The 13,430-nt window shown below is 41.4% G+C and overlaps 1 protein-coding gene across 1 annotated transcript; it reads left to right on the forward strand.

Moving 5' to 3' along the window:
* Positions 1 to 68: 68 nt before the first annotated feature.
* Positions 69 to 5,168, forward strand: LOC111970528 (lipid scramblase CLPTM1L; the record flags this gene model as incomplete). The annotated part of the gene is given in 17 exon segments (XM_070445849.1): positions 69 to 163; positions 382 to 562; positions 690 to 829; positions 1,010 to 1,088; positions 1,209 to 1,326; positions 1,426 to 1,520; positions 1,615 to 1,699; positions 2,158 to 2,261; positions 2,412 to 2,477; positions 2,665 to 2,715; positions 2,812 to 2,894; positions 2,998 to 3,032; positions 3,577 to 3,632; positions 3,731 to 3,775; positions 4,037 to 4,115; positions 4,118 to 4,151; positions 4,432 to 5,168. Coding segments are annotated over 17 exon segments (1,425 nt in total), but the record flags the coding sequence as incomplete, so codon positions are not given.
* Positions 5,169 to 13,430: the final 8,262 nt, after the last annotated feature.

The following is a 13,430-nucleotide window of genomic DNA, read 5'->3' on the forward strand; positions in this document are numbered from 1 at the left end:
AAGAAGTGTCTTTCAGAGCCCATAAAGATAAATTGAATTGAATCAATGCGAAGTCTCATTTATTTTAACAGCTCAGCATTTTCTCCAGTTTGAGGCCTGACCACAGTGAACTCAACCTCATCATCAAGATAGATGACTTTGACATACATTCTAAATTTGAAAGGTAGGCCGAAGTCCCATTTAAATCTGCAGTCATGTGGCGTAAAAATAGCATGTCACTTTTAGTCGAGTATAAAGATAAAGTTATGGGTTGCATCCCAAATGGCACTGTATTCCCTATGGTCCCTGATCTAAAGTAGTGCACTATATAGACACTATGGTGTCATTTGGGACAGAAGCCTATATCTCTCACCGGTCACCATTGCTTTTCTTGATTTAAAGGGTGGTGAATGTATCCCTGCCATTGGCAACACGTAACAACGGGACTCTGCACACATTGGTTTATGTACACAAGTTTGGAGTGTCTCCCTTGCAGGATAACCGGCAGGTCCATCATGTTGCCCAGCTCAGCACCTACATGATGTCCCGAGAAAATCTCAGCTCTGCTAAAGAGGTCCTCAAAGTAAGACAACAAAACAATTCCTCTATGTTTCAGTCTGGACTGGCAAAAKATCATCTTTAACTGCTCTGTTTGGTTGACCCATTTGATCATCTCTTTCATGGCTTCTCCTGGTCTTGCATTTTCTCAGAAACATGCTGCCACTGCTCCTCGAGTAGTAGACAGACCCATCTCTCACTGGAGGTCCCGTCTAACCCTAAACATGATGTCAGAGGACTTCACCTTCAACAGAGGGACCTTGCCAAGTGATGTCCGGCGCTACATGAGAGTGTAAGTCTCATATAAAATGTTTGTATTGTGTGAGTGTGTTTATTTTGGGAGTGGGTGTGCGCTATAAGGCCTACAGTACACTTATATAGCACARCATCGCTCACATTATGCAGAGCTAGCTACAGAGATGGTGAGAAATATTGATGTTTTGTATTTCAGATATTCTGTCTCGTGTTTTAGATTTCAGGATGAGAACAGGATGGTATATCTCCCACTTTTACATATTGATGAACTCAGCGTCAGGGTAAAGGACATGATGGTGAGATGTTACTCTTCTTGTAAATTATATTACAGTTATAAATACTAATTTCAAGAACATTAAAACATGCCTCACAAAGAGGGCTTGGAGGATACTTGTTTTTACAACATGTGTTTGTAGGAGATTAACGGCTCCACAACCAAACTACCTCTTACAATATCCTACGAAGGCCTATCGCTGAGGCAATTCCGTCTCTGGATCCACATGCAGGATGTAATGTTTTCACTGAAACGCTTTGGTTAGTTTATTACTTTAGCCCTCCTTTTAAACTACTGAGATAACAACATACGTTTGTCAACTTCTTGTAAAATAACTTGTTTTGCTTCATTTATTACAGGATTCACTGAGGTGAATATAGATGAAATCAAAGGTGTTCTYGTGGACCACAACTTGTACCTGTTAGCATTGACTACCCTGGTGACTGCATTCCATGTAAGGGATTTTCTATTAGAATTCATTCATTCTATCACAAAGATCATTTCAAATCATGTCAGCCATCTACAGTTTTCTTTGTCTAATTTTTCAGTTCATATTTGAATTCCTGGCCTTTAAAAATGACATAAGCTTTTGGAGGAAGAAGAAAAACATGGTGGGCATGTCTCGCAAAACAGGTAAGAGTGAGGGAGGAGTAAAATACATCTTTATAAATGACTAGTAATTACAAAACAGGTAAGAGTGAGGGAGGAGTAAAATACATCTTTATAATAATGCATTTCATGTTCTTATTTATGCATCCAAGTTTTCATGCCAATTTCCTAACTGAGTTAGGGAAGATGAGGTGTCAGGCTTGAAATACGTTCCAAATGGCACCCTATTCCCTCTACAGTACACTACTTTTGACCATGGTAGTGCACTACATAGGGTATAGGGTACCATTTGGGACAGATATATGGTGTTTTTGTTGATTTGTGTATCATTACTACAGATAGTTATCCAAGGCAGGCCTCTGGATAAACCCACCATCCGCCCACAAACACTACCTCCAGCAGCACACGAATCTACTGATCTACTCCCATCTACCTCRGAACTAACCCAGCTCTATCTGTTTCTCTATGCTGTTCTGTTCCAGTGCTGTGGAGATGCTTCAGCACCATAGTGATTCTCCTGAAAATGCTGGAGGAACGAAGCAGCTTGCTAGGTCTCATTCCTGTTGGAATAGGAACCACAATTGAGGTMTCTGCCATGAATCAGCAGTTTGGAAAGGATTTAGAACATCAATACAAATAATCAATGCTTTTTGCCAACCATAGCTGGGGATGGCCGAAGGTTCAGTGTTACCATACCAGATCTCATGAATTCCTTCTTCTCCCTCTATACCTATAGGTATGGAAGGTCAAAAAGGTTTCCAAAATACAGCTACAGTGGAGAACCTCTAGGTCTATAGTTCATGTAAGTATTACAAAAAAATATATTAATTGTTTATTCACGTTGTGTGCATGGAGGGCCAATGAGTATATGTTGATTTTAATTAAGAATCTGTTATTGAAAAAACWGATTGAAATAAATGTATCTTTTAGCGTTAAAAACAAACAGTAGTATAAATTCAGKATTATTCCTTTAAACTKGTTGTCTTCAGGTTGGTAAATTTGATGAATCAGAGAGAAAGACTATACAACATGACACACAGGTAAGTGCTGAATTAGTGGTATGTTTGGTTCCTCTTAACACTAATACCATAAATCAAGCAGACAACTATTTTCTAATGCAGTTCTCCATTTTCTAGGCAATGAAATGCCTGTCTTATTTAGTGTACCCTTTGTCTATTAGTGGAGCCATCTTCTCTCTGGTATACCTGAGGTATAAAAAGTAAGACAAGTCTGGAGTTTAATTGTATTTAAAATATAAATAAATAGGTTTGATGAGGACATTGATCATCAACGTATCTAATATTCAGATTTTATTTTGACAGCTACTATTCATGGTTAATCAACAGCCTTGTCAGTGGTAAGTTTACACATACTCTATCAAGCCTCCTTGGGGGTTATGTTTTGCATTTAATATCAATTGATCACACAAATACAATATTTYATGTAGATCTTTAACACTAGCCTGGTCAAGCAGACTGAACGCTGCACACACTATTTGTTGTACTGTGAAGTGAAATAGAATGTGAACTACCGAGAGATCAGGCTGGTTTCACAAGGCTACTTTTTCATGGCCAATGTGGGTTTTTTTTATTAGCAACTACAGATGTAGGATCTTAATTTGATCACTTTTGTTGCATAGAATTTTCCTGCACTGCCAAAATGCAAATTCGTGATTTACATAAATTTACTGAAAAAACACACTAACGTTATTGCACTTTACATATAGCCTACTTTTGGCCAGCTAATAGTTTAACCACCAGTCAAGCAACATGGACTAAATGTTCAAATCATGTTGCCACAGCATTATTTTGCTTTGACAATAAAAGTCAAATTAAGATCCTACATCTTGTATTAGTGGGTAATATCAATAATTCCAACTGAAACTGGGCTTYCCCCTGCAGGGATTTATGCTTTTGGATTCCTCTCTATGGCTCCTCAGCTGTTCATTAACTTCAAGGTTTGTCTTACTTTGTCCTAATTTAGAGCATAATGRGCCGTGAGTAAAATGTTCTATTTTGACACAAATCTTCACTTTCTCTTCTTGTTCTTCTTCAGTTGAAGTCCGTGGGCCATTTGCAATGGAACGTATTGATGTATAAAGTGAGTAGTAACTGTTTTATAGTATAATCCATTATTGTTGTTGTTGCAGTGATAAGCAGCTGCTTACCTAAAGTCCATCTAAAGTGTCATCAAGTTGTCTGTTCTTCTTCACATTGACACTGTGTATGCATCCCAAATGTCCCTCTATTCCATAGTGCATCCTATGGGCCCTGGTCAAAAGTAGTGCACTATGTAGGGAATAGGGTTTCATTGTGGGTGCATTCAGAGTCAGAATGAAGCACTCTTGTGCCTTCTCTTTAGGCAGTCAATACATTTGTCAACGATGTCTTCGCCTGTGTCTTCAGCACACACCCATCCCACCAGCTGGGCTGCTTCAGGGATGGATTCTGTTTCTCCTCTACCTTTACCAGAGGAGGTGGGTGGGACATAGTTCAGCTATCGTCAGTGACCCTGAAATACTCTAGACTACGTCCCAAATGGCACCCTATTCCCATATGGCTCTGGTCAAAAGTAGTGCACTTTAGAGAATAGGGTACCATTTGGGATATAGCCCTATAGTCCACTCGTTATTAGATATTTAACTTTCCATCATTCTGAGATCTATTGACCGGGATGATCAGGGTTTGGTTTCTGACAGTTAACAAAGTATGTGATCTCATTCATTTACTTCTCTATCTCCCGCCCACCCCCTGTAGGCTTTACTCTACAAACAAGACCAGATGTCGTGAGTATGGATCATGCCACCACAACCACAGGAAACTCAAAGCCCAATGATGACTGAGGTCATCACCAGAYAACAGAGTTGAATGAGGAAACATACCTGCACATGGTGGGGTTGTAAACAGCACGGGAGGCTCTCTGAGGGTGCATCAGGGTTTATTAGAAACCTTTAGTAAAGTTCAGAATTCGTTTTGTAAGTAGAGAATACAGCTTATTTTCAGTCAACCCTGTGTTGTTCATCATTAACCACTGATATTTCCATGTGTTTGAAGTTTGACCAACCCGTATGTAGCCTACAGAAGCATGAACCTTTTTTTAGTGATACATATTGATTGCTGCATTGTTAGGTTTGAGGCTTGCAAGAAAGGCATTTCACTGTACTGGTGGACATGACATTAACACTTGAAAAAGGAGGCTGCCCCTCGCCCTGCCTGCACTGCTCCATGTTACCAGATATAACCAGTATGTAGCCTACTGAAGCATAAAGCTGCCCCTTGCCCTGCCTGCACCTCTCCATATAGTCCACAAGGAGGCAGTGTTGTCAGCTCCTTGCTGTACTGTTTTCTGCTTGTTCTTTCAGTCCTCTACTTCCTGTTTGAGAATAGTACATTTATAGYTGGATGCTAAAGGGGGGGAATGAGAAACATGTACAAAAGATGGAGTAKCGTMAAGTACAGTGAACTCCTGATAAATCCAATGGCTTTGGACAGTCATATGTGAGAGCTAACCGGAACATGCACATAACCTGTATCTATCCAGGCTGTATTTSAAATGGGACGATTGAGCTACAATGCACTAATGAAGTTTTTTGCACTTATACAATGCGCACTTATCAGGAATCAACTGTACTTTTAKATAATGAAGATACTGTAAGGTCTTTAAAAATGAAGTAGGAAGRGTAGCCGGATGTTTTTGAATCACATCTTTCTACCAGGGTTTATGGAATGCCTTTCCTCTTTGAATAAATTATTACAATGAAATGATTTACCTGTATCTCTGTTGCATTGTCATGACTAACGAAAAGCATTAGCTTGCGTACACACAAAGACAATTATTTACTGTAGAGGTGCTGACCAACAGCGAATMAACTGTAAGCTATAAAAACAGACAGAGTTGCACAGTCCATACTAATACAGTCCCAGTAATCTACTGGGTAAAACACTAATGCCATGATGGCTTGAACCAGGTTTTGTAGACAAACAGTGCAATTAGTGCAGCCAATGACAAAAGTGAGGGGTGTGTCATAATTATTAGGTTGATTAGAATTAATTGAGTGAAACTGTTAYAAGACAATAGTTTACAGCACATGGAATATAAGGGGCTATTGTTATCATATGGAAACATAACTATATATTGTACATAATATTAGCATCAACATACATCAACTCCGGGGAGGGGCCAGCTGAGTGAAAGACTGTCATCTGCATATAAATAGATGAGAGAGCTTCCTACTGCCTGAGCTATGTTGTTGATGTATATTGAGAAGAGTGTGGGGGTTTTCTGACTTTATACACTGCACTCTTTGAGAGAGGTAGTTAGCAAACCAGCCCAAAGACCCCTCAGAGACACCAATACTCCTTAGCCGGCCCACAAGAATGGAATGGTCTACTGTATCAAAAGCTTTGGCCAAGTCAATAAAAATAATAGCTCAAAATTGCTTAGAATCAAGGGCAATGGTGACATCATTCAGGACCTTTAAGGTTGCAGTGACACATCCATAACCTGAGCGGAAACCAGATTGGCAATACCAGAGAGAATACTATAGACATCAAAAAACACTTTCCAAAACTTTTGATAAACAGGGCAAAATAGAAATAGGCCTATAACAGTTAGGATCAGCTTGATCTCCCCCTTAAATAAAGGATGAATCGTAGCTGCCTTCCAAGCAATGGGAACCTCCAAAGGAAAGACAGGTTAAAAGGTTTGAGACAGGCTTGGCGATGGTAGGGGCAGCAACCTTAAAGAAGAAAGGGTCTAAACCATCTGACCGGGTGTTTTTTGGGGACAAGTTTAAGGAGCTCCTTTAGCACCTTGGACTCAGTGACTGCCTGCAGGGAGAAATCTTGTTGCCGAGCAGGGGAAAAGAGGGAGAAGCATCGGGATAGTCGCGTTAGAAGGGGTGGGAGATGAGAAAATGTTGGACGGGCAAGGAGGCATGGCTGAGTCAAATAGGAATCCTGACTTAATAAAGTGGTGATTAAAGAGCTTAGCCATGTGCTTACTGTCAGTACAACCACATCATCAGCATTGAGGGACATGGGCAGCTGTGAGGAGGAGGGCTTATTCTCCAGGTATTTAACTGTTTTCCATAACTTCTTAGGGTTTGACCCACAGTGAGAGAACTGCTCCTTAAAGTAACTAACTTTGGCCTTCTGGATAGCCTGAGTGCACTTATTTCTAATTTGACTGAACGAGAGCCAGTCAGCCTGAGTATGCGTGTGCTGAGCCTTTCGCCAAATGCAATTCTTGAGGTGGAGTAACTTTCAAGATCATGGTCGAACCAGGGGTTGAACCTGTTTTTAATTCTCATTTTCTTATGGGGGCGTGTTTGTTTACAAGACCACTAAAAATATTAAAAAAGAGGGTCCAAGCATCTTCGACGAGGGGATCGAGCTGATTCTATACCATTGTTACATGTAATCTTTTGGTTCAACCATAATGCATAATAAGCATCATCAACGGGGGGATCATATTGGGTATACGCTGATGAGCTGTAGAAAGAATATCTTCATTTATAAGACTTCATAAAGAAGAGAGAAGAAAAGAAGAGAGAAGAATTGTTCAGAAGAAGGGACTGAGATCAGAATCAATATTCAGACCACTAAGTGTCAATGTTTTTAGATAGGATATCCAGTAGGCCTGCCTCTGTAGTAGTAGGATCTCCATGTTACCTCTTCTCCTTGGTAGAGCAACATGCTCAATGCCTGTGTATTTGAGGAGATAGGATGGTTAGCTTCAATAAAGTGAGRTCCTACTGGATAGTCAGTGTTCTTGCACCTGATTGAGCTGCATTGTTCAGCTATGCTTTTTTTAAATMATCTTTTCGTTTGTCCTACGTAAGTTTCACACATTAACAGCTGATGAGATAGATTACTCACTTGGTCTTGCATGAGATGATGCCCCTAACAGGGAGCTTTTCGACCTGTATATGGGTGTCTGAAAAATGATGGTTTTTTTAGTGCTATTGCACTGTGCGCATGAGCCACATTTGTAGTTCTCATTTGGAACGGGTGTCAAGAGTGTCTGAGTGGGCTCAGGGGGCAGGTCAGATCTCAGCAAGATATCTCTAATATTGTGACCACGCTTAGACCACCAGTGGGGGCTCCTTGAAGAGGTGTGCACATTTTTGGTCTGATTACAGAATATGCCAGTGTATTTTCAGGATTGCTTTCATTTTCTCCACACCTCTGGTGTACTTAGTGCAAAGACTGTTGCACTGTTTTTCTCCTTTGGTTGAGTTTTAAGTTATTCCTCTCTTGGTTTTTGAGATATTTTCATTATTGCAGCATCAAGAGTTTTGTCTTTATAGCCTCTCATTTTGAATTTATCTGTAATTTTCTTAACATTGCTGACAAAATCTGACTGGTGGCCACAGATTGGTTTAACTCTACATAACTGGCTATAGACCATTCTGGAMYGGAAGYGGATGCATACTATCCGCATGTAGCAGGGTATTGTGGTCTGTGGGTTTTGTGTTTATCGTGCCCCTTGACTTCTTCAAAATGTTGTTAGGTTACAGCTTCGTTCTAAAATGTATGAAATTGTTATTTTTGCTCATCAATCTACACACAATACCACATAATGACAAAGGCAAAATAGGGTTTTATACATTGTTGCTGGAAGAAAAAAAAGAATAATCACATTTACACAAGTTTTCAGACCGTTTACTCAGTACTTTGTTGAAGCACCTTGGCAGCGATTACAGCCTCAAGTCTTCTTGGGTATGACGCTACAAGCTCGGCACACCTGTATTTGAGTTTCTCCCATTCTTCTCTGCAGATCCTCAAGCTCTGTCAGGTTGGATGGGGAGAAAGCTGTTCATTGACTACAGCCAGCGTTCAACACCATAGTCCCTTCCAAGCTCATCACCAAACTTGGGACCCTAGGACTGAACACCTCCCTCTGCAAATGGATCCTGGACTTCCTAATGGGCCAACCCCAAGATGAGAGTAGACAACAACACCTCCGCCATGCTGACCCTCAACACAGAGACCCCTCAGAGGTGTATGTTACTTAGCCCTCTCCTGTACTCCGTTTACCCACAACTGTGTGGCCACGCTCAACTCCATGACACAAGGCCCGATCACCAACGACAATGAGACAGCCCACATGGAGGAGGTCAGAGAACTCGCAGTGTGATGCCAGGACAACAACCACTCCCTCAACATCAGCAATACCAAGGAGCTGATTGTGAACTGCAGGAAACAGGGGTAGGGTGCACCCCCCCCCCCCATCTACATCGACAGGGACGCAGCCAAGAGGGTCAAGAGCTTCAAGTTCCTCTGTGTCCACATCACTGAGGACTTAACATGTTCCTCTCACACCAGAACAGCCTTGAAGAAGGCATGGCAGTGCCTCTTTAAATAGTTTGGCCTCGTCTATCAAGGAATGCTCCTCTGAGCCAGATGCTGATGACAGGTTACCCTATGCTGGGCAGCTGGTATCGAACTTTCATAAACTACATCACCCTCGATCGGAAGGCCCTACAGGGGGTGCTGCGGATGGCCCAGTGCGTCACCAGGGGTGAGCTCCCAGTCATCCCGGACGTACATGCCAGGTGGTGTCTGAGAAAGGCCCGAAAAATTGCCAGACTCTAGCCACCCGAGACTGTTCTCAATGCTCCCGTCCAGCAGGCGGTACCGGTGCATCACGGCTCAGACCAACAGACTCCTAAACAGCTTCTATCCCCTAGCAATAAGTCTGTTAAAGGGGGACTGCACCAGTTGATTTGGCCTCGTTTTTTGTCTTGCTCCTCATGAAATGCTGGCAACCACAACAGAAGCAACATGTGAGTTGGCATGGGGGTGTGGTTTGATGTGGTGTGGTTTGATGTTTCTTGGGTGTGTCCAGCACCAAGTCACACCCATCTGTCAGAACCTTGCCTGCAGTGATTTCCCACCACCCAATCACAACAAACAAACCTCCTGCAGGTTGAGTTTAATAACTACAGGCAGATGTATGGTGAGATGCCGYAGGAAGCTTTGAATTGGTCAGTAGCCTAAAGACTAAATGAGAAGAATGCAATTGCTGAATTAATGTAGATATTCTAAAATGTAGTAACAGCTCCATGTGGAGTAAACAACCCTTTATAATACAGCAGTGTTCTGCTAATATAACAATGTYCACCTATCATCTTTCATTGTCATTCCCAGCCGATARAGATGCTGTCTTGGCCATTGTGGAGAGGTTGGAGTCTGTTTGATTGAGTGTGTGGACAGGTGTCTTTTATACAGGTAACGAGTTCAAACAGGTGCAGTTAATACAGGTAATGAGTGGAGAACAGGAGGGCTTCTTAATAAAGAAAAACTAACAGGTCTGTGAGAGCCGGAATTCTTACTGGTTGGTAGGTGATCAAATACTTATGTCATGCAATAAAATGCAAATTAATTACTTAAAAATCATACAATGTGATTTTCTGGATTTTTGTTTTAGATTCCGTCTCTCGCAGTTGAAGTGTACCTATGATAAAAAATTACAGACCTCTACATGCTTTGTAAGTAGGAAAACCTGCAAAATCGCAGTGTATCAAATACTTGTTCTCCCCACTGTAGCTGCAGGGGTTGAGGAGCAGTTGCCGGTTGGGGGTAGCCAGAAGGAAAGCATGCCAGCCGTAGAAAAATGCTTATTGAAATTCTCAATCATTGTGGATTTATCGGTGGTGACAGTGTTTCCTAGCCTCAGTGCAGTGGGCAGCTGGAGAGGTAAGCCCTGCATCTGTTCCTGACCAGGGATAAGTCTGGCACCCAACTGGGCACTTTGTCTAAGAGAAAAACAGGGTCAACATTTGTTCATCATCCTCAATTATAAACATAGCTTGAGAAATACCCTAATCCCGTTTGGAAGGTAATTCTATGCTTTACAGATGTAGACTGACTGGCTCCAGATTGGATTAGATTCAGGCCGATGATGCCGTTACACTATGCAACCAACTGTGACATGTATTACAATGGCCCTGGTTGGTTTGACTTTGAGTTTGTTGCTGCTAGTTAGTACACTGTTGTAGTCAGACATGAGTTAGCTAGTACCACCAAAGCTGCATTTTGGGGCGGCAGGTAGCCTAGTGGTTAGAGCATTGGGCCAMTAACCGAAAGGTTGCTGGATTGAATCCCCGAGCTGACAAGGTAAAAATCTGTCACTCTGAACAAGGCTGTTCCCTGGTAGGCCGTCATTGGGAATAAGAATTTGTTCTTAATTAACTGACTTGCTTCGTTAAATAAAGGTTAAGTTAAAAAACTTTTAAAAATCCAATATTTATTTGTTCCCAAGAAATGGGTTACGCCTCAGAGGCTAATGGGACTGTTTTGTCTAAATTACGCTAACTTAGAGTGGCATGGAAATACATTGCTAAAGTAGGCAAATAATTAATAGGAAACAACTTTGCCATATTATGTCTTCAAATTTACTTTAGAGAGATGGCAAAGTTAGTCTAAAATAGCTAGCAATGCTAATGTTAGCTAGCTAAAATATGGTGGTCCGGCCCCTCGATCTTAGTTAGCTGTCTAYGGATATACTGCATCTAAAGTCAATCTAGCGACATCACAATCAATCATCATCAATCAATCAATCACAATCATGACAAAAGGTTTTATTTGTCTTTTTATTATTTGTCTTTTTTTTAATGTTATCATATTTCCAAGCCAAATCCGAGTTGTATTGAGGTAAGCTAACATTAGCTAGCTAGCTGACGTCAGTTATGCTAGCAATGATCATAATAATTAACAAAATATACCAGCAGTCTATGGTCTAGCTASCGGTATACTCACCACCACTGGGGACCAACGAACTCCAACCATCTATTCCGCATGATAGGGTCCTTTGGCAGGGCATGCAAACCATAGTTGATCAATCCATATAGGGCTTTTCAGTCTCAAATGGCTGTGACCTTTGAAGGTGTTGGGGGCGATGAAACACTCGTTGTGACCCACTAAGCTTCCAAACTCCGTTTTAGATAAGACTGACTTTATGACCAAAATTATCCTATTTACACTTTGTAGTCAATTTTACACTCATATCGATGCCACATTGACGGTTTCAAAGTGATTAGTTGGATATTAGGGTCAGTTGCTCTTTAAATGGCAAAGAGCTACTGCTCTCCCTCTCCCACAGACTATCCACTCAGACACAAACACCTTCACTGTAACTCTTCCTCACACCACACACTCATACTTACATACAGTACATACACTCACTCACACTCATACTTACATACATACACTCACTCGCACACACACTCATACTTACATACATTTACATTTAGGTCATTTAGCAGACGCTCTTATCCAGAGCGACTTACAAATTCGAAAGTTCATACATATTCATCCTGGTCCCCCCGTGGGGAATGAACCCACAACCCTGGCGTTGCAAGCGCCATGCTCTACCAACTGAGCCACACGGGACCACATACACTCACTCGCACACACCCTCACTCACACACTAATACTTACATATTGTCATGGAAATTCAGTACTGAGAGAGACTTAGTCATTTCTTCAAACAATCATCTTTATTTAATATCAATTAATTATTGCAATAATGAAGCCATTAGCCCAGCAGTTTTGAATGTCGGACCGAGTGCTTGAATCATACAGAGAATACAATGTCTTTATATACCAAACCTAAAAATGCTTCAACCACGGCTGGCTCCACCCTTCCCAGAGAGTTTGGGYGGCACCATGAGCCACTTTGGGCTCATCCTGTCTTTATCTGCCCCTGGCGTTATCTTAACCCCCGACCACGGCCTAATTTCCCAGATGCCAGGATGTCTAAGGATCATTGAGGCCTTTGTTCTACTGCTCTCCATCCCAGCTAAACATACACCATATCTTGTCTATGGAATGCAGGCTCAATCAGACCGGAGACATATGTCTCTCATGCACCACTAATCATAGAATGGAATGTGGCTGTTTTGTTTCTTATCACCGAGACATCAATCAATTATCAGCTTCAAGCTATCTCTAGTAAAAACCCATGTSCTCGACACCCAGACTAGCTGCAGGAAGCCATAAAACTCAGCATTAGCAGGACAGAAATATCTTACTGTTTGTTAAGTAAATAATTGTTACATATCCAACAAATAAGGCGAATACATCATTTTTCTGTCACAATACACACACACACACACACACACACACACACACACACACACACACCACAACACACACACACATACTGACGCAACACACTTACACACCTCATCACACCCATGCTGCTGCTAAACGGATTATTGATTAGATGTTTTCATTATTGATTGCCATTACTATCTATCTATTACAGTCGTGGCCAAAAGTTTTGAGAATGACACAAATATACATTTTCACAAAGTCTGCTGCATCAGTGTCTTTAGATAATTTTGTCAGGTGTTACTATGGAATACGGAAGTATAATTACAAGCATTTTCATGTGTCAAAGGTTTTTATTGACAATTACATGAAGTTGATGCAAAGAGTCAATATTTGCAGTGTTGACCCTTCGTTTTCAAGACCTCTACAATCCGCCCTGGCATGCTGTCAATTAACTTCTGGGCTACATCCTGACTGATGGCAGCCCATTCTTGCATAATCAATGCTTGGAGTTTGTCAGAATTTGAGGTTTTGTTTGTTCCAACCGCCTCTTGAGGATTGACCACAAGTTCTCAATGAAATTAAGGTCTGGGGAGTTTCCTGGCCAGGACCCAAAATATCGATTTTTTCCCCGAGCCACTTAGTTATCACTTTTGCCTATGGCAAGGTGCTCCATCATGCTGGAAGGCATTGTT

This window comes from Salvelinus sp. IW2-2015, linkage group LG11 (genome assembly GCF_002910315.2).
Source record: "Salvelinus sp. IW2-2015 linkage group LG11, ASM291031v2, whole genome shotgun sequence".
NCBI classification, from domain to species: Eukaryota; Metazoa; Chordata; class Actinopteri; order Salmoniformes; family Salmonidae; genus Salvelinus; species Salvelinus sp. IW2-2015.